Source organism: Triticum dicoccoides, chromosome 2B (assembly GCF_002162155.2).
Source record: "Triticum dicoccoides isolate Atlit2015 ecotype Zavitan chromosome 2B, WEW_v2.0, whole genome shotgun sequence".
NCBI lineage: Eukaryota > Viridiplantae > Streptophyta > Magnoliopsida > Poales > Poaceae > Triticum > Triticum dicoccoides.
Genome location: NC_041383.1, coordinates 25,444,824 through 25,465,013, shown reverse-complemented (window position 1 = coordinate 25,465,013; position 20,190 = coordinate 25,444,824). Strand labels below are relative to the sequence as shown.

Here is a 20,190-nt window from a genome sequence, read left to right as displayed (position 1 = left end):
CAACTGTGCCATCACCCCCCCCGTCCAACTTCACCAGTTGTGCCTGCCAGCCCATCGCAAAGGCCGTCTTCACCAATTGCACTGTCAGCATCTGAGATTCATGAAGCTGTGAAGAAAGTTGTGGTCCAGGAGCTTGGTATACGCGTGGCTGAAAAGGGAACCAGTGCCTCCGTCCCTCTGTCGACCTTGCGAAAGGAGGCCCCACGCAGGTGAATTATTATTTTCCAATGTCCTTCTTATCAATTATGTGCCTGAAACAACATGGTAAATACAGTTGTTTGAGTAAGGTAGTTTGGGTAATTTCATGCCGGTGATCAACTTGCTTATTTTTCATCTGCAGGGCCCCCGGCAAACAATCTGTTGCTGCTAAGGATTCAGGGATTGCACCAGTGAAAAGGCATTCAAATTGTTACTTTCGTTTATGTTCAGCAGATATTTTGTTCTTGTTGTCTGATAACTCATGTTGATGAACATTGATAACTCAACTTTGCCCCCCTGGTAATTTAGAGTTTCCAATCTTGATAGTTGTATGTGCTTGTAACATTTGGTTATTTTTTCATTCAGTGCACCTATGAAATAAGTTGCTGCTGCTGAGGGTTCTCCAAGTGTACCAGGAAAAAGGTGTTCACATACCTATCTAGTTTGCAGTTATTCAAAAATAATTGTTGGTTTTTTTGTTCATATGATTTGATAACTTTATATTTCTAGTCCTTGATAACTTTGTAATTTTTTCCCTGGATGCTACTTATACCTGAAGTATGTGACATCCTTTTTTGATTGAAGCATGTGGTAACTCAGATTTAACAACATGTGTAATCTCACTACTACCCTTGTGTACCGATTTTTTCAGTCGTTCAAAAGATAAAAGTGCAGTGAAAAAGGTGAAATTCGCCAAGACCAGATCCTCTCCACGACTAAGGGCAACATTGTCGCAGACAACGTCATCGGAGACAACAGAAGTTATCCATCTTGATGAATCTCCCACGGTGACATCTCCGTCTGAAAAAGCAGCAACATCTAGCGAGGGTGCATCTGATGCTGTTGCGGCGACATCGGCTGGTGTTTTTGATGACGCTATTTTTCAGCTAGCTGCAACGGCAACTGTTACTGCTGCTGTTGAAGATATCGCCAGCGTGGCTGTAGCTATTGAATGCGAAGATGAAGTCGTCCCTAATATAGCGCATGATGGAAGTGAAGGTAGTTCTGTTCGCCATCACATTTGTTTTTTGTTTCTTGTATTTTTTTGATGTTTTTTGTTGACGATGTGTTTAATCTTTTTCCGCTGTAGCTGAGAAAGTTGTGGGAAGTACCAGAGACAATATGCCTACTGATACGGCTATAGCTGGAGGTGAAAAGAATGATGCCGATAATCCTGTTGTCACAGGTTGGTAACTTAATTTTCTTATGTTGATAACTTGTCTGTCTAATACATGATAACTCGAGATATTGTTTCTAGCACTAACAAATACAATGTCATCTACATGTTTTCCTGATGCCTTTTTTCCTTATTTGTGTGTTACTTGTGATGTTTTGAAGCAGTAGCTGACGCTGCATTGGAGTTGAGCACTCCTGAAGCTGGAAACTACGATGGTAATTTTACGCCACCCAACTGCTCTCTTGGGCTGGATGCCATCTTTGGTGCGAGTCCTCAAGTGCCACCATCTACTGAAGCAACTGCAACGGCTCAAGCTGCACCAACGTTGGCTCAAGTACCACCTGCAGCACCAGAAGCACCTGCGGCGGTGCCATCTGCTCAAGTACCACCTGCAGCACCAGAAGCACCTGCGGTGGCGCCCTCTGCTCAAGTACCACCTACAGCACCAGAAGCACCTGTGGCGGCACCCTCTGCTCAAGTACCACCTGCAGAACCAGCTACTGGCCCTGACGCCGTTCTAGGGCTCGCAGCTCCTGTTGATGCTGACTCGAAGGGCAAGGCAATGATGAAAGTTACCAAGGCCCAACCGGTTGCTTGGGCTCTGCCACCCAACAACTCTGGTAAGTGAAGACATTGTGTCTTCGCTTTTATGCCGCGAGAGTGATGGATTGAGATATGTCAGTGTTCATCGTATTGTTTTGTGCCTTGGTGTGCTCTTTTTATTTATGTGTTTGGAACTTTCTATCATTCCGTGTGTATGGATGAATGTAATACTACTTCTATGCTTTGTGTGATGTAAATGAACATATGTGCCTTCAGTACCCGTAATATATGTTTCTGTTGTGTCCGCTACAATATTTTGTACGATGCTAGCATAGATGATAAGTCCATCCTCCTCCCCCCTGGTAACTTTGTCAGTTTTGAAAGCCGATGTTATCTGTTACTGACTTTTAGTAAGCGCGTGATACGTACATCTCCTATCATTGCCTATTTATTTTCCATAATTCATTGTCATGCTTACAAAACAATAATGTACTCGTAGTTATTCATCTGAACTTTTTCATTACTCCTTTAATTTTTTCTAATCACCCTGATAACTCCATATGACATATCTTGGTAACTCAAATGTTCAAATCCTGTCAATTTATGATCCATTGACACCATAACTCCAGCCATATGCATTCTTTACCAATTCTGGGCTATACAATTTTTTTTGGTCTTCTTTTTAACATGTTATGATGATTAGTTTATATCACAGCTGTTCCTCGTTATGCACCAGTGTTATCTAATTTGTTCCTTAAAAGGCCCATTGTTGTGTGCTGGTAATCACATTCACATTGCCTGATATCTTCTATATTGTGTTCCTGATAACTTCTTGTATCTTGTCTCAATTTTTAATACCTGATTTTTTTTTGCAACAATTTATGTTGTTTATCACTACTGTTCATGTCCTCATCGCTCTTTTTTTATTTAAGTAACACCGGAAGCTGGTCGTGTGCAAGTGTATGATGTTGAGATTGACGATGATGAGGTTCTCATGTGGTGGGAAGAATTTGAACATGGCAATCCAGCATTAAAAGGGAAATCTAATGTTCAAATAGGTGATTTTTTTTTCTGCTCCATGAACATTGCAACCCTTGCACAAACCACTTTCTTTGTTTTTTCAATTATGGACCACCACTTGATAATCAGAACATGTGGCAGTTGATATGTTTTGACCCATCACTTGATAATTCTTTCTCCCATCTGATGATAATTCATGATTTTCCCTTTTTCTATTTCTACCAGACAACCCCGAAAGTCCAACATTTGTTACACCAGAGTTACCACCTCGCACAGAGCATTTAGTACGCAGTTCAACACCTAAATCCTTCATTCGGAAAGTTAGGGTCACCCACCCGTCCAAATACCTGCTCCCGCCTTTTGCCACCCTCACACCGAGCGAGGAGGAAGAGTACGTTTACAATGAAGTTATCAAGCATACTACTGATTCTAACTCTAAGATTAAAGAGTATGTTTCCATCCTTTTTCTCATCTTTCTTAACACAAATCATTATTTTGTGCGCCTTTTTTTAAATGTATTTTTAAAATCTTTTTTTTGTTTTTTTAGTCTTAGGGTCATCAACATTGATGGTAGGTGGGTTACCCTTGGTGAGCTTGCCAATTGTATGAAGGGAGTTGGGCAACTATCAACCAGCATTGCTGAGTTACATGTTCGCGTTCTCCAGTATAAGGAAAGGCCAAATAGGCTCATCTTCCCTTGGGTGCTCTCTGTGTATCTGTTGTTAGGAGACTTCAAATCCAAGTGTTTACTGAAGCATTTTCGACGGGACAAGTTTTACATTCTTAGTCACCAGGATCAGGTATGTTATGTTTGATGGATCTGGTAACTGTAGAGTTAGTGTCTTGATAACTTCCTGATAATATCATGTAACCTCCTGTTATTTGCGGATATTGTTTGTTCTTCATGTCATGATAACCTGTTTCATGCACACTAGTAACTTTTGACCTTTCTGCCCTGATAACTTCTTTTTCTAGTTGCCTCCCATGTTAATTTCATGACCATTTGTTATCTTGGTAATTTTGTTTCTTTTCCAACTACTTTTATGCTTACTGCCTTTTAAATTTTTTCAGCTGCTATTCCCTGCTTTGCAAAAGTTGGGCTGTGGTCCAGATGACGGGCATTGGTATGTGTTGTCACTAAATCTTAGGGCGAAGCGGTTTGAAGTTCTAGATTCATTGCGTGACCAAGATAGTCCTTCTCTTATCGAGCATGCGACAAGATACATGAATGCAATAAAGAAGGCCTGGTTGATAAATTACAAGGACTCGCATAAGCAGATCGAGGACCATGAACTTGTGTACATTAATGTGTTGAAACAGGAAAATGGGTTAGTTGTGGATTACTCACTCTCTTTTTAACATCCCAACTACATGTTTGTCATCCCTGTTTATTTTGACCCGGTCCGAAACTCAAATTAAACTGATTTTGTGTTGTTTTTTTCATCATAAATGTTTCAGCATTGATTGTGGATTTTTCGCCTGCATGTTCCTTGAGGTGTGGGATGGCAAAAATGTTCCAGCCTTAACTCATGAACAAATTCCAGCTCTCCGGAAAATTATGACATTGAGGTGGTTAGATCATTATCAAAACAAATGCAAAGAGTGGCGCTATCATCTGTTCGGCAGCGGGTGATGAGGTGATTTTTTTTACTACATTGTGATAAGTTCTACCAAACTGTGATGATAACTTTTTTATTTGAATCTGTCATGACAATGCCATGGAGCAAAGTGTTGACATGCTGTTTTACTATAGTATACACAGTCCAAAATCACTGACTATATGATATAATTCACTACTGTGATTATAGTTTGTTCATAAGCAATTTTTAGAAGTGCAGGGAGGACTAATTTTTTTGTCCATAAGTAATACAATGCAGTGCTGGTAGCCTTCAAAAAATGTAGATATAAAAACATTGGCTCTTACAAATCCATGTCAATTCCATCATACATTGCTGGTAACTGGCATAATAATGTACTGATAGCTTGGTTAAGAAATAAAAAATTTGGATTTACAAATCCATGTCAATCCCATCAAACATTTGCTGGTAACTAGCATAACAGGGTACTGATAGCTTGCTTAAATTATAGAGATACACTTGTTTTTGCATTACAAAGCCATGATAAAATCTACGATACAATGCTGATAACTGGAATGTTATGGGGCTCGTAGCTTGCACATTATGGTCCATGAAAAAAAATGCAGCCACCATCTTTCATTTTAATAGCACCTTCTTCATTTATTTTGCTAGGGGAGATTTGCATGTGCGTTTGTCATGTTCCAGACTCCCGCACACACCACATTTCCTTTTTGTCTTTGGTTTTGCAATCTCAAAACCTGATTGCTTTCTTTTTGACTTTGGCCGCCCTTTCGTTACAGTCTTGGGAGGGTCTAGTATCAACTTTGCATTTGAGGATGGAGCTGCATCAGGATGTGGGGACTGGATGACAAAAGCGTGATTGTTTTTGCTAGCATGTATCGTCACCCGCACACTTTCTTGCTGTGTGGCAGGGTTACCCTGTCGCTGCACATTAGTAGCACTTTCTTGTTGTGTGGCGGTGTTCTCCTGTTGATTCACATTAGTGGCACTTGTTTGCTGTGTGGCTGGGTTCTCCGGATGTCTTGCATCGGGGGCGTTTTGGTGATGTGTGACAGGGTTGTCTTCATTCATCCGCCCCACATGTATCGAGCAGGGATCCGGCTGTCCTTGAAACGATCCTTTTGCTTCTTCCTTTTCCTTTCTTGCTTTTTTAAGTTGATTGTTCTTCAGGATTTCAAGCTCCTCCTTGAAATTATACATGTGTTTTCTTGCCAATCTGGTCCCGTCATCTGTTAGGCAAGCATCTTTGGCCGATGCCTTAAATTCTTTAAGAATTGACGTGTATCGCATGACGCTTTTCCCCTCCTCTGGCATCGACTTCTTAACTGTCGGCTGTTCGAAATCAGGTTGAATAAGATCCTCCTCTGGATCCCAGGTCCACCTCTTTAGGATGTACTTTTCAGGTATCTCGTATACCCCAATTTGGTCCATAACTCGTAGTACGCGTGCACACAGTAGCCCGTCACGATCAAACTTGCAGCAACTACACGAGTATGTCTCTTCAACCATGTTTGCTTGCACATGGTAGTCCCTGTCTCCATATTTCGGTATTATTCCGCGTACTGAGCTGAACTTGAAAGTACCATCATCCAATGCGTCGCATCTGTATGCTGATTTCACCTTCATCTCCACCTGGAACTTGCAAAACAAGTTATGTGTGTATAGCCCCCGCACCTGCATCTCCAGCGGGTTCATCGAGTACATTTCGGTTTCTTTGTACACTGTTTCCAACTGCTCTTTTGACATGCTAGCCATCACCTTATCCTGTATCGCAGTGTACTGTTGTGCGAATTCGACCAGTGAGTTGTTTGGGTTGACATACTTCTTGAGCACAGAGTTAAATCCCTCGCTTCTTGCCGTGGTCTGCAAGAACGGGAAAACGTCGTGCATATAGTATACCGGGACCCAACACTTCCTGTTCTCCCACAGCCAATGGAAATGCTCGTTGTCAGTCTGGCCATACGCTTCCATCATCACCCACCACTTGTGCTCAAACTCCTCAACTGCATTCATAATATAAACATGGTAACATCAAGTATTGGAGGATGGTAACATCTGTTCAAACATAGCTGGTAACTAGGAACACCAATGCTGTTGATAATTATGTCACACACACATGGTTACTTTAGTTGAAGGATCATGGTAAGTACTTTGCATACAGGATAAGATTTTCTTTTCCCAAAGCGAATAGCACTCTGTGTGTGTAGTACAAGCAACATTTTTAATTAGCAACAAAAAGATATTCATATCAATCAGACTAGCTGGTGATTGAAAAGTTTTGTTGTAACTAGTGGGGTGAACAACTGAAATGTATACATCAAACATGGACATTATAGGGGTAGTACAGAAAGCAAACTAATGTAGGTAATTTTGTTATAATCCTCTGGTAACTTGTCACTTTGTTAGATGGTAACTGTTGTTATCATGCATCTAAACCCATTTTCTATGTGCCCATTTTTCTGTGTTTTAAGCTAGTGAGGGGTGGGAAGTAAAATACCAGTCAGGCTGTTGTCAACACAATCCTTGAATGCATTGTTTAGTGGGTCATTGTCAGCCATCAACTTCCCAAGCTTCTCTTGTGCTTTTTACATTATATGCCAGCGGCAATTCCTATGTACTATCCCGATGAACACCTCATCAATAGCACTCATCATTGCAAAATCTTGATCTGTTATTATGTTCTTTGACGCAATTCCACCCATTGCATGCAAGAATGCATTAAACAGCCACACAAAGTTACCAGATAGTTCGTTTCGAACAAACCCACAACCAAATTGCAACGACTGCCCATGGTTATTAATGCCAATGAAGGGTGCACAGGGCATTTTATACATGTTTGTCATGTATGTTGTGTCAAATGAGATGACATCATTGTATCTAGCATATGCCCTGCGTGACACACCATCTATCCAGAATAAATTCCCCACTCTGTCCTCATCATCAACCTTTATTCTCCAATAGAAATCTGGATCTTGTGCCTTCATATCTTGGAAGTACGAGATTGTGCTCCCCACATCAGCATGGCGGTACTCCATCCGGAATTTAGCTCGCTGGTTTGCGATGTCCTTTGTTGTGTATGGTACATCTTTAGGATTCCCGTAGAACCATTCCATTAGTTGCATCTATCTGGCTGTCTCTATGTTGCATCCGTGCAATATCTTCAAGAAGTCCTGCTCATCTTTTGGAATGTTCCTATGTGATGATAGGAACTTTTTCAAGGACGGCTTCCTTATTAGAGGGTGGTTGTGGTCGTCGTTGAAGCGTTTGACTCTCCACCACGCATCCGTGTGGGTGATGTAAAGGTGGGCCGGACATCCCGACCTCACAACCTTCCCTCTTTTCCTCTTCTTCACGATGCCTTTTGGGTCCTGCACATCCTCTATCTCTTCCTTGTTTGTTTTTGGCTTGCCGTATTTCCCACAAACCAGGAGGACTCTGCTTACAGTATTGTCTTTGATTGTTTTTCTGTATTCCAGTCTCATTCCAAACCCATGTCTCTGTGCATATTGCCTGTAGTGTTCATAAGCTTCAGCAAAAGTATCAAACTTCATCGTTTCATCAGGAGGTTTTGGTGTGGAGTATGCCTCGGTATTTTTGCCTCCCTGTTCAGCATTATCTCCCCCTGTTTCTGGACTCGCTGGCTCGCTGACTGAATGATCAAAGAAGCTTTCTCTCCCCCCTATGCTGCTAGTAGTCGGTTCTTTGCTTGTTTCTCGAACCATCGGGTTGCTTCTAGAAGTAGCACCTGTAATGTTTTTGAAATTTGTTATTTTGTGTTATATTTTTCTACATGCCAAAACTAGTGGTAACTTGTACTCCAGTTGCTTGGTAAAGTTTGCATGCATTAAGATGTTTTTTTGTAGCTGTAAAGTGAAAGCATGAAATTCCAATTGCAATACATATTGCATGATAATTCGTATGCAGTAAGTGAGGTAACTGTGCCTAAATTCATGGTAACCAGTGAAAGCATGTAATTCCAATTGCAATACAGATTGCATGATAATTTGTATGCAATAAGTGTGGTAATTGTACCTAAATTCATGGTAACCTGTGTGCATCAAGCTACGTCATTTTGTCAACTGTTTCATGGTGAATGTGATAGTTGTAAATAACCTAAGTTGGTAGTTGTAATTCAAGTACGATGGTAACAAATTTGTGTACAAAATTGTGGTAGCATGGTAAATGTTTTACCTTCATCTGTTTTGGCAGAACCAAAGCTTGTCGTGTGTGCATATTCACACTGTTGGTTTGTCCCCACACCACTCATCATGACATCCACATTACCCCCGTTGTCATGCGCCATTTTCTTGTGTCGTAGCACCTGCTAGTACATATGATTGCACCAATTAATTTTCCACAATTACTAGCAATCTTTATTATTTTTTCACAACTATATTTTTTTCCTTTTAATGCCATGATAACTTCTGTTTTATAACAGGTATCGTTTTGGCAGTAACCAGCATATGGGAGTACGACAGCGACAGTTTCTATGAACCTCATTTCATGAACATCATTTTTTATCAAAAAAGAACGGTGGCAACAATGTAAATCAACACATGGTATTCTTGTAGTGTTTTTAGCACCTTTGGTTCTGAGTTTTTCCTGGTAATTTGTAATGAATTAGCATGATAACTTGTTCTGACATGGGTGTGTTCAGTATATAAAGGAAGAAAGGGATCTTTTTTTATGTTGAATAAGTCTTACAGGATGCTGATTACTCAATGCACACACTCTGGTAATCTATTTTCAATCGAGATGGTATGTCAGTTTTAATGAGAAAATTCATACATGTATTTTCTAACTTGACTGTAAAAGATGAAATTTAGTCAATCTTTTTGTTGGTAACCTGACTGAATTTGAGTGGTAACTCAATTTCAACATGGGAATTACACACATGTAGTAAAAATACTACCTTTTTTGCATGCTTTAGTTCTTGTTGTTTTGTCCCCATGTTTCCCCCCCCCCCTTGATTTTATTGGTATGAAATGCAAATGCAGCATCGGTATAGAGGTTGAATCACTTACCTCCTTTCTTTTTTGACCGATTATGACAAAATTTGGACGAATTGATGATAACCCCTGTGATGTTCTTGTGGTAAACCGGGGCCCTCCCTCAAATCCTTGTGTTTTGTTGGTGTTTTTTCATGGTTTCTCTTTTTTTTTGTTGGATCTGATCTGGCGTCGATGTTGCCGGCGATGGTGGCGCGTCGGGGAGAGAGGAGAGAACTGATCGGGGCAGGTGGCTGTTTCTTGCGATGGAGGTAAGAAACTAGGGTTTGGGTGGTAAGTCACGTGCAGGAGGGGGGAGTTGGGCCAAATTGGGCCTGGATCCGTTGCGCGGGGAAGGACGCGGTAGGGGGGAGGTGGGCCTAGCGAGAGAAGTCTGGGTCGTGGGTGGAGCTGCCGAATTGGATCACGCGCGGGGAGGGACTCAGGTTCCCGATCGTGCGGATCTGTCGCTAAACCATCAGTCGGCTGGTGGTTAGTCGCGTCCTTCAAGAAAACATCATCATGCGAGGGGAGGAAGGCGTTCGAGGACGAGCTCAAGATTGCGAGTTAGCTCAGGCACCGGAACCTTGTCGAATTGATAGGTTGGTGCTGTGATGGCCAGAGGAGCCTGGTTGAGTTTATATTTTGGTGGTGGAACGACAGGTACACACGTCACTTCCTTGTGTATGAGCTTGTGCCACAAGGTAGCCTCGATCAACACCTACACGAGGGCAAGAGTTGGTTACCATGGTCCAAGAGGTATGCATTGTAATTTCAGCTCGACAACACTTACATCGCTTCATTCAACTCGGTTTTTCTCTTACATAACATAACATATGGTTACATGCTTTGACAAACAGGCATGAGATCATCTTCGACCTAGGCTCTGCATTGCAATATCTCCATGTAGATTGCGAGCAACACCAACAATGTATTGTACACGTTGATATCAAGTCCAGCAACGTGTTGCTTGGGTCTTCAGATGGTGCCAAGTTAGGTGACTTTGGATTGACAAGATTTGTTCACCAAGAAACCGGGTCAAAGACCACAGACCTTGTGCAGGGCACTTGGGGATATATAGACCCTGTGTTCCTCTACACGAGCCAGCGGAACAGGCAATCAGACATCTACAGTTTTGGCATTGTCCTACTAGAAATGGTCTCTGGAAGGGACCCAACGACGAGTCTCGATGGTATGCCTCCGTTATCGTCATGGGTAAGGAGTTTGTACCACGATGATGCTATCCTCGAGGCTGCAAATGGCAGGTTGATAGACGGCGAGTCAAGTACTGGGCGACAACAAATGGAGCGTGCGCTACTTGTCGGGCTCTTGTGTGTGCATCAGGACCCGAGCAGCCGGTCGTCCATCACGCACGCCATGGATTCCCTGCGATCGGAGGAGCTAAAACTGGACATCGCTCCCCTGGCTACGGTGACACTTTCCCTACCATAGCCTCTGTAGTCCAAAAACCACAAAGAGATACCATACCATACATGTATTCAAGGGATACAAATTGAGCCGGGATATATCGGGAACAGGAATCATGTACTAGAAAGTTGGATATGTGCGTCAAATGATGACCCCGCACACTTGAGAAGTGGCTAGATTTCTTCATGCTAGTACAAGTGTTGTTTTTAGTTTTTATATGATTTCAATACATATTTTACCCATTTTTTATATTGATATGCTTGAACCGGAATGTACCGGGAATAGGAATCATGTACACTAGAAAGCTGGATGTGTGCGTCAACAGGTCAACTGGTGACCCCGCACATTTGAGAAGTGGCCAGATTTCTTCGATGCTAGTACAAGTGTTGTTTTTAGTTTTTATATGATTTTTTAATACATGTTTTATCCATTTTTTTAATATTGACATGCTTGTCTGAAACTATAATGATAATATCACAATAAAATAGCAACATGTATAATAACAATGCTTTACTTGACTAATTTAACTATAAACATGAATATAGTTTGCTTGTACATATATTGTGCCACCTCTTTATCTGCCAGCCCCCATATCAAACCATACAGTATAATGCATTAATCAATCAACATAGTATTTCTGTAAAATTGAAAGAAAAAAATTAGTCACACCTTGAGTAGCATCATTTAGAAATGAATCTACCAATCATGTTGTTTTTTGCATTTACTTGGCTCATTTGCCTCTAACCATGGCTTGCTTCTACGATTCATCATTGATAATTAGACATCAAAGAAGGAACACCTCGTATATTTCTCTTTTATTTGGAGGATCTTCACACAGAAATCAAATATCAATACTGGTGATTGATGTCCTCTTTATTGACCCGCTTCATCATTGGTTGTATTGTGATCATTTAATTCTTTTAGTGGAATGCAATGCATCTAGGATTCTATGGCACGGACAACTGATTCAAGTATATTATCAAATTCTGCTTTGTATGTACCCTAATGGAGTTCTAACCGGGTTATCGATGTGGCCCTTAAATATCATATAGCCAATACAAACGACTTTTTTTTGCCAAGCCAATATATTATGGAGGCTTTGTTATTTTGCATGAAACCACCCATGAATTATATAATAATAAGTTGGGTTGAGTAAACAATGATTCTCTTCGATTTTGATATGGAGGCTTTAATCAATTTCAAGAAAACCCACGGCAAGACGTGCTGGTCCTTTATACAACAAGCCCGGCCGGCGGGTGAAGAGTTTCTCTTCGATTTGGAGAGCCTGGGTTGATAACATTGTTTACAAAGGTGGTGTTTCCATTGAAGTAAACAATGATGTTGAACAATTGTTCAATCTAGGGAAGGGCTACATCAAGGGGATCCTTTATCACCTATTATGTTTAACTAGCACATATGCCCGTGCGTTGCAATGGGAGAAAAAAATAGCATGCATATAAAATTAGTGAGAATTATATGTGCAAGCAAAACTCTGTATGCACGTGAAAAAGGAACATTTAGCTTCTCGGTTTCGCCGGGTGTGAACTGTGAAGCAATCAATCCGCTACTTTTCCATCATTGATCGAGAGCATTTAAGAGTTTTATTACGTCATCGTATACCAGAGAAGGCCCATGAATTATTCAATCTAAATTTCCTTTCAATCGAGAAGATTTTAAGGTATGAAGTTTCTGAATTAGGAAACATTAACCATTTTTTAGATCCTGAATTTTTTTAAATTATGTATACTTTCAAGAAAACGTGAATTTTTTTGAAACAGGACAATCTTTTAAAATTCACAAACATTTTTTGAAAACACGAACTTTTTTTACAAAAGCATAAACATTATTTGAATTTGTGAACATTTTTTTAGCACAGCAACATGTGTTGAATATTCATAACATTTTTAGAAAATGTGTATCTTTTAACATTATTTTGAATTGTAGAAAAACGCAACAAAATTTGAAACATGAAAGTATTTTAAAATTCACAAGCATTTTTTGTAAACATGAACTTTTTTTTATAAAAACATGAACATTATTGTAATTTGTGAATTTTTTTAGCACGGGAACATGTGTTAAAAATTCATAAGGTTTTGGAAAATGTGTACCTTTTAACATTATTTTGAATTGTGAAAAATTCACTAAAACAAGAATATTTTTCGAATTTGGAGCATTTTCGAAAATTCCATTTTCTTTTTAGAAATCTCGAACAATTTTGAAAAGTAATAAAAAAATTTGGAAAAATGGGAAACTTTTTTAAGTTCTGAATATTTTTCAAAATAGCAACAAAAATTTGGAATTTTGGACGTTTTTTATAGAATTTTGAGTTTATGAAATAAATTCTGTAAGAAGAAAAAAATTGGAAGGGAAAAAAGAGAGAGAGGAAGGAGCATAAAAATAGAAGCAAAACACAGAAACAAAGAAAAGCGGGCCAGCCCATTATCGGTTGTTCTGTACGAAGCTGCGACTATTTGTTGCGCTGTGTGAAAAATAGAACTTTCCCAGATACGTGGGCCGAAATCTAAGTGGGCTGGCTTCGCTGGGCCAAAGCACACGGTCCACGTACGAAATTCTAAAAAAGCCTTTTTTTAGCAGATAGATGCATAAGAATTTAGTACCACCTCGGATAGAGAAAAAAATATTATTTTTGACGGTGAACGGATGAAAAAATTGGCGAAATGCGTTTTGCTTTATTACTACGTACATATATAGATATAGATATAGATATAGATAGGTATAGATATAGATATAGATACAATGGTTGGATAAGTCAAGTATCTTTATTAATTCGTCGCAAAAAAAGTAGCCTATAAAACATCTTATATTTTGAGACGGAGGAGTGTAATTAACCTCCACATTGTAACGTACAGGCGGTCGCATCCTTCCGCTCCTGTCCGTCAGAAATAATGTGTCGGTTGATGCGTCTCTTAAAGAGATATACTCCCTCTGTTCCTCAATATAAGGTGTATTATTTTCCCAAAAAGTCAAACTTCTCTAAGTTTGACCAAGTTTATAGACAAAAATATCAATATCTAGAATATCAAATCATTATCACTAGATTCATCATGGACTATATTTTTACATTTTATGTATTTAGTATTATAAATCTTTATATATTTTCCTGTAAAGTTAGTCAAACATAGACAACAGTTGACTTTTTAAAAAACTAATACACCTTATATTTAGGAACGGAGGGAGTATATTGTAAACATGGCATTAAAAAAAGATATATATTGTAAACATCATCAGAGAAAGAATACAGCTGTTCATTTGCAACCAGTTCTTAAACATTATACTCCCTCCGTCCCACAATATAAGACGTTTTTTGCAAGTAAGATGTTTGGGACGGAGGAAGTATTCATTAACATAGCCACGGAAGATTGCCAGATTAGAGGACTTATCCCTCATCTAGTTGACGATGGTCGGTTTAGTCTTTAACACATGTTCAAACGGAGCCAATATGAAGCTTTGTTTATGCCGAGGTTCGACACCCCCACACCCCCCGCGCGCGTGCGAGAACTTGATGCATTTCCAAGATTCTTTGTCCGGTCTGGTATCTTTCTCTGCAGCTTTATCTTTTCGTAGGTAAAATCTTCAATCATATTACGTGTTTGGAGTGTGATGACGGTGCAGAGTAGTTATCAAGATCTGTATCCCTGGGTTTATAGTTGTTGTTTTCCTTTAGAAAGTAATCTCAGGCCTGTGATGATGGTCCGATATGTACAACATATTATCTAATTTAATCATAAGATGTCACGTAAAACTATGATAAACAGCAATAGCAACATAAGCACATACACATCAAACAGCGCAAGTGCAAATGGAACAAGAATAACCCAGACACGGGATGATCAAAATTTAGCAAACATGTGTGCTTATTTCTTATGATGAGATATTATTGACTTCACCACACCACAAGCAAACATCGAATAACAATCATCCACGTGCAGTTTCTACTTGAAGCGACAAATTTGAAGAATCCGCACAAAGGAAATGATACACCACACCACAGGATGTCATTATCTACATTTTATTGTTCTTCACCATCTCTTCCACGTCGAGCTCTACCGCCAAAACCGGCGAATCCTGGAACATGGCTACACGGCTGTCGCAAACAGAGTAGGAACAAACATTTCAGCTCATGTCTAAAGTACAGGTATATGACTTGATTCGGTGCTGCATTAAACAAAGGGAGTAGGGGTCCTCCTACCTGTTGTCCACTGGGCCATGATCAACAGCAGTTCTTAAAGAGTATATAACTCTCCCAACAATATCAGTCATAGGGACCGGCCCAAATAGGCGGCTGTCCCTAGCTTCCTGCCACCAAAACAGATCACAAACAATTATGAAAAGACCTCTGCTGAAATCCAATATTACTCATTCACTCGGTCATTATGAACACACTATGTATCTATGAAGAGGATGTCTCCCTATCGCATGTTTCCATAACTAAAATAAAAACACACCTTGTCGAAGCAAGCCAACATAATTATTTACTATTACTGATTCATGTACCACACTGTTTCCTTTAGCGATTGGCTACGCTCTATGCTTTATGTATCTACTCATTCGGAACGGAGGAGTATTACTTATTGATGTACTGTACCTTTGCCTTTAGTTCTTGGTTATCCGCCGTGACCCAGCATTCGTCCTTGTCAAGTACAAAGGGCTCATCCTTCTCATCAGTAGAGACCATCTCATAGCCTTGCACTGCAGCCAGTCGTCGGACAATTAAATCATCGGATTTCTCTGGGTCCTTCAACAAGACGATGTCCCCAACAAAGAGTTCTCTGTTGAAACAATTTAATGCATAAACAACACCAATATATGGAGATATTATTAAAGGCTTAATACCGACCGAATATATATTCTCTTTCATTCTTTGCATTAAGGCAAGGGTTAAAGCAATAGAAGATGCCAAACTTGACAGAAATACACGATAGTGCTACTCTTGAGATCAATCGGTTGACTTAAAAGGAAAGATCAGGTTTCAGTCAGCTCAACACATGTGACATCATGACACAAATTTGCATGGTAATTAGACTTAATAATTAATATGATTAGAAAACTATCACATTTTCTAACCGAACAGAAGACAAGATCAATAACAAAAGATACCCTAAATTATCTGCTCATACTGAATCTAAACACAATAATCATAAAAATGGAAGATCAGAGAATTATGATACATCTTAATAACAAGGAAAGTGAAGGTATCACATTAAAAAACAGCTGATGAATATTGCCGGTAAAAACCTTTAAGTGGCAATTCCCACAAAGTTGATGTTGTGTCCCTTCAAAACACCAGAGTTACAAGATTGATACGAATTGTTGTTAGTATTACTAGCATGGAACGTTTTTATGAGATCAGATAAGTAGGCAGACCAGTTATCAGTTCTGTACAGGATACCAGTATATATTGCAGTTAAATTATTCTATCGGCCATTCAGATATTTTACAGGTTAATAAAAATTAGGACTGTACAGAAATTGAGCCAAATGCTGTACATATATGGTCCAAGGCTAAGCCTATATCATATCCATTCCTGATTCAAGTCCTTTTTGTCGCCAATGAACGAGCTATGCACAGCATCAGCCTGATTCAAACTTCAGGTACTGAATAAATTCACCACATGTATTGCTGCAGCCAACAGCAAGGCAAACAAGAAAATACACTACTATTAACTATTTGTGCACACTGGTTCACTTATGGAAAAATTACCACACGCAGCCACCTCAATAAATACTCCCTCCGTCACAAATTAGTTGTCTTGATTTTTCTAGATATGGATGTATCTAGACATGTTTTAGTGTTAGGTACATCCATATCTAAAGTTCTAAACAAATCTAAGACAACTAATTTGTGAAAAAAGAGATTGCTCAGATGAGTTTTTCGCAGATAATTTGTGAAAAAAGAGGTAATATGTAAGAAAAAAGAGATTTTCACAGATAATTTTCAGTCTACGTTAGAGTTTGCTCAGATATGTTAATTCACATGATTATAGTTTCTATCTTGCCTGGACCTTCCTTTTAAGAGGTTTCTATGTAGAAAAAACAATTAGCACCACAGTAAGGACCACTTTGTCATTTTGTAAATCTGCAATATCTGTACCAACATAAAAGGTACTCCCTCGGTCCCATAATATAAGAGCGTTTTTTACATTAGTGTAGTGCCAAAAATGCTCTTATATTATGGGACGTAGGGAGTACGAGTTAGGGATTCATGTCCATCATATCAGCCATTTAATTCAAATCTAACAGCTCAAAAATTAAGTTGAATAGCTAAAAATATATCTGAACTGCACATTTAACCTCGTAATAACAACATATCAATTACCATTAACGATCCCATTTTTCATTAAATGAGAAACGGCAAATACTCATGGCGTCATGATTGCTGATTTTCCTCCCCATATGATGCATTGTTGTGAAATGTCATTGTTGCCATGTTATTCTTTTACTATTACTATAGTCATGTACTCCCTCCGTTCGGAATTACTTGTCGTTGAAATGAATGTATCTAGATGTATTTTAGTTTTAGATACATCCATTTCCGAGACAAGTAATTCCGAACGGAGGGAGTAGCTGCGAAAACAAAATTCAGAGGGGAGTTCTACACCTGGTGGCACTATATTATTGAAAACGTGGTTTATATATCGGCAAAATGTTCTCTGCACATGCTTGTATTTTTGCTAGCAGTTTGTTAAGATATGAAGGGGAGCCTCGGCGCAGTGGTAAAGTTGTTGCCTTGTGACCATGAGGTGACGGGTTCGAGTCCTGGAAACAGCCTCTTACAGAAATGTAGAGAGAGGCTGCATTCTATAGACCCAAAGTGGTCGGACCACTCCCCAGACCCTTTGCAAGTGGGAGCTACGTGCACCGGGCTGCCCTTTTTTTTAGTTTGTTAAGATATGAGTATCTTCGCTAACTCCAGTAAGATATGAGTATTTTTGCTAGTACTTCTTAAAAAGATGTTAATGTGTCCACCTAAAGTTATTGCTCTGGATAGTTCTTGATTTGTTTGAGGAGCATCCAGCAGCAAATTATATGTAGTAATGTTAGTTAATTCTTTAGATAGACATTGAACGCCATTACCAGGAAAGTCTTGATTTTGATTCCGGGTAGCATACAGTTCTTACCATACAGTACAGAATAGAGGATTTGACAAGGCTAAAAGGTAAAAACTAAAAATATTAAGCATCCAAACAATGATAATACCTAGATTTTGCAGTGTTCAAGAAATCATTTTTAAGCGACGCTTAAGCGCAGAGCGACGGCAAAACACTTTGCTTTGGCCCTAAGCAGTAGATTAAGCTTCTTTTTTTTTTAAAAAAAGGCTTGGCTGTTTTTGAACTACTTCTGCTTGGCTGCTTGCGCAATAATGGCAATATGCCATTTATCTTGTTATTAGGGTCTGTTCAGCAACTATTTCCTTGAGATTCTGGCCAAATTCCGGCTACATGATCTCTATTAGGCTATGTCTATTTGAACTGAACAGCATTTTAGATGTTATTTTGCTTGCTGTGCGAACCTGATGTGTATTTGCTATGGTGTGAACTGCATTTTAGATGCTATTTCACTTGCCTATGTGCTATATTTCCTATTTTCCTGTGCATATCATTCAAAAACAGTAGAATTCTAGCCAATTTTAAAAAACGCTTAAGCGCAGGCCTTCCGCTTTCCGCTTTTTTGAACATTGAGATTTTGATCTACATTCATTTGAACCATTTACATAGAACTAGTTTACAGAAGTTCACTGAGCAGAAATATAAATCTCAAAGCAAAACAGAGTGCTGCTTGTACACAATAGCATGTTATAGATTGGCAAAAAAGAGATTACTTTGGGGATAAAGTGGCGAGCTTTCTGACGAGAACGGTTCCTCCGGTCGGAGCCACGACGGGGGCCATGGCTTCGCCCCCTTTGATCCACTGCGGGAAGGTGAGCTTGCCCTGGAAGAAGCTCTTCCAGATAGCATCAGTCATCTCAGTGCTGTTGATCTGCCCGACGGTGTACTTCTGCATTGAAATGAACAGAAATCAAAATGTAAACCCAAGAGAAGAATACATCTAGTACATGATTCGGCCACAGTGAGCAAGACAAGATACATAGGATTTTGAGTGAGATTCTTCTTGCACAGGATTTGGTTCTTGGATTGGATGAATTAGCTCTGAACGAACTTGAGGGATTGTACGGCATGTGCGGATCGGGAGGGGGGGAGGTAGGTGGGAAAGGGGGCTTACCTTCCAGGAGAGGGAGATGGAGTACTCGAACTTGTGGGCGGCGTAGCGGAACCAAGTCGACAGCGAAACCATCTTCTTTCCCTCTCCCTCGGAGGAGGACCTCGCTCTTCCTCCTCCGCCCGCTGTCCTGATCCCCTCTCTCCCGCTCGATTGGGACGGCGGCTACCGCTGCTGCTCCCGGCCGGAAATCCTGGAGCGCGGAGGGGGGGAGGGAGGGGGGCTGCCTGGCGGGCGGACACCGGAGGAGGAGGAGGAGGAGGCGGCGACGGCGAGGGTGGGAGAGAGGGGATGCGACGAGGTGGGGGCGGGGTAGCTAGGGTTCTTCCTCCTCCTGATTTGGACTCCACGATGACTGTCATCTGGTTGCGGGGTGGGCCTAATTCACATTCCTATTGGGCTGCGTGGTTCGTGTTCTGCTCTGTTGGGCTGTGTGGGTGCGTGTTGAACTTTATTTCTACAGAGAGCAACTAATTAACAAGCGCTCCTTCGGAAGCCTCACAACGATCAGCGTCACGTGGCACGCTCTCAGCGATTCGCCACGTGTCGCGCTCTGGGCGCTCCCTTCGGATTTTTTTTATTTTTCCGCACGCTTTTTTGGTTTTTTAAACGGTTTTTTCTGGATTTTTTTGATGTTTTGGTTTTCCACCGGTCTTTCCTAGCTTTTCGACAAAAAATGAATTTTCTTTTTTTTTCCTTTTGCGAGAGTCACGATTTTGTTTCCGCGAGAGGCACGATTGTGCTTTCGTGAGAGGCACGGCCGTGCCTCTTGGAAACGAAAAAAACACGTTTTTTGTTTTTTTTTCCTTTCGCGAGAGGCACGGTTTTGCTTCTGCGAGAGGCACGGTTGTGCTTTCGCGAGAGGCACGACCATGCCTCTTGGAAACGGAAAAAAAATGTGTTTTCTGTTTTTTTTCCTTCATGAGAGGCACGGTTTTGCTTCCGCGAGAGTCACGGTTGTGCTTTCGCGAGAGTCACGGCCGTGCCTCCTCGGAAATGAA

The 20,190-nt window shown here is 40.3% G+C and overlaps 1 protein-coding gene and 1 pseudogene across 1 annotated transcript; one reads left to right on the top strand and one right to left on the bottom strand.

The window, feature by feature from the left end:
• The window catches only part of LOC119367304, a 16,885-nt pseudogene extending 5,909 nt beyond the window's left edge, over positions 1-10,976 (top strand).
• Positions 10,977-14,775: 3,799 nt separating this feature from the next.
• On the bottom strand, positions 14,776-19,527 carry LOC119361905. The gene is made up of 5 exons (XM_037627073.1): positions 19,193-19,527; positions 18,792-18,967; positions 15,559-15,742; positions 15,163-15,269; positions 14,776-15,057 (listed from the first exon to the last, which is right to left on the bottom strand). The coding sequence occupies exons 1-5, from the start codon at positions 19,262-19,264 to the stop codon at positions 14,976-14,978; spliced, it is 621 nt and encodes a 206-aa protein (XP_037482970.1). The 5' UTR covers positions 19,265-19,527; the 3' UTR covers positions 14,776-14,975.
• Between the last annotated feature and the right edge of the window lie 663 nt (positions 19,528-20,190).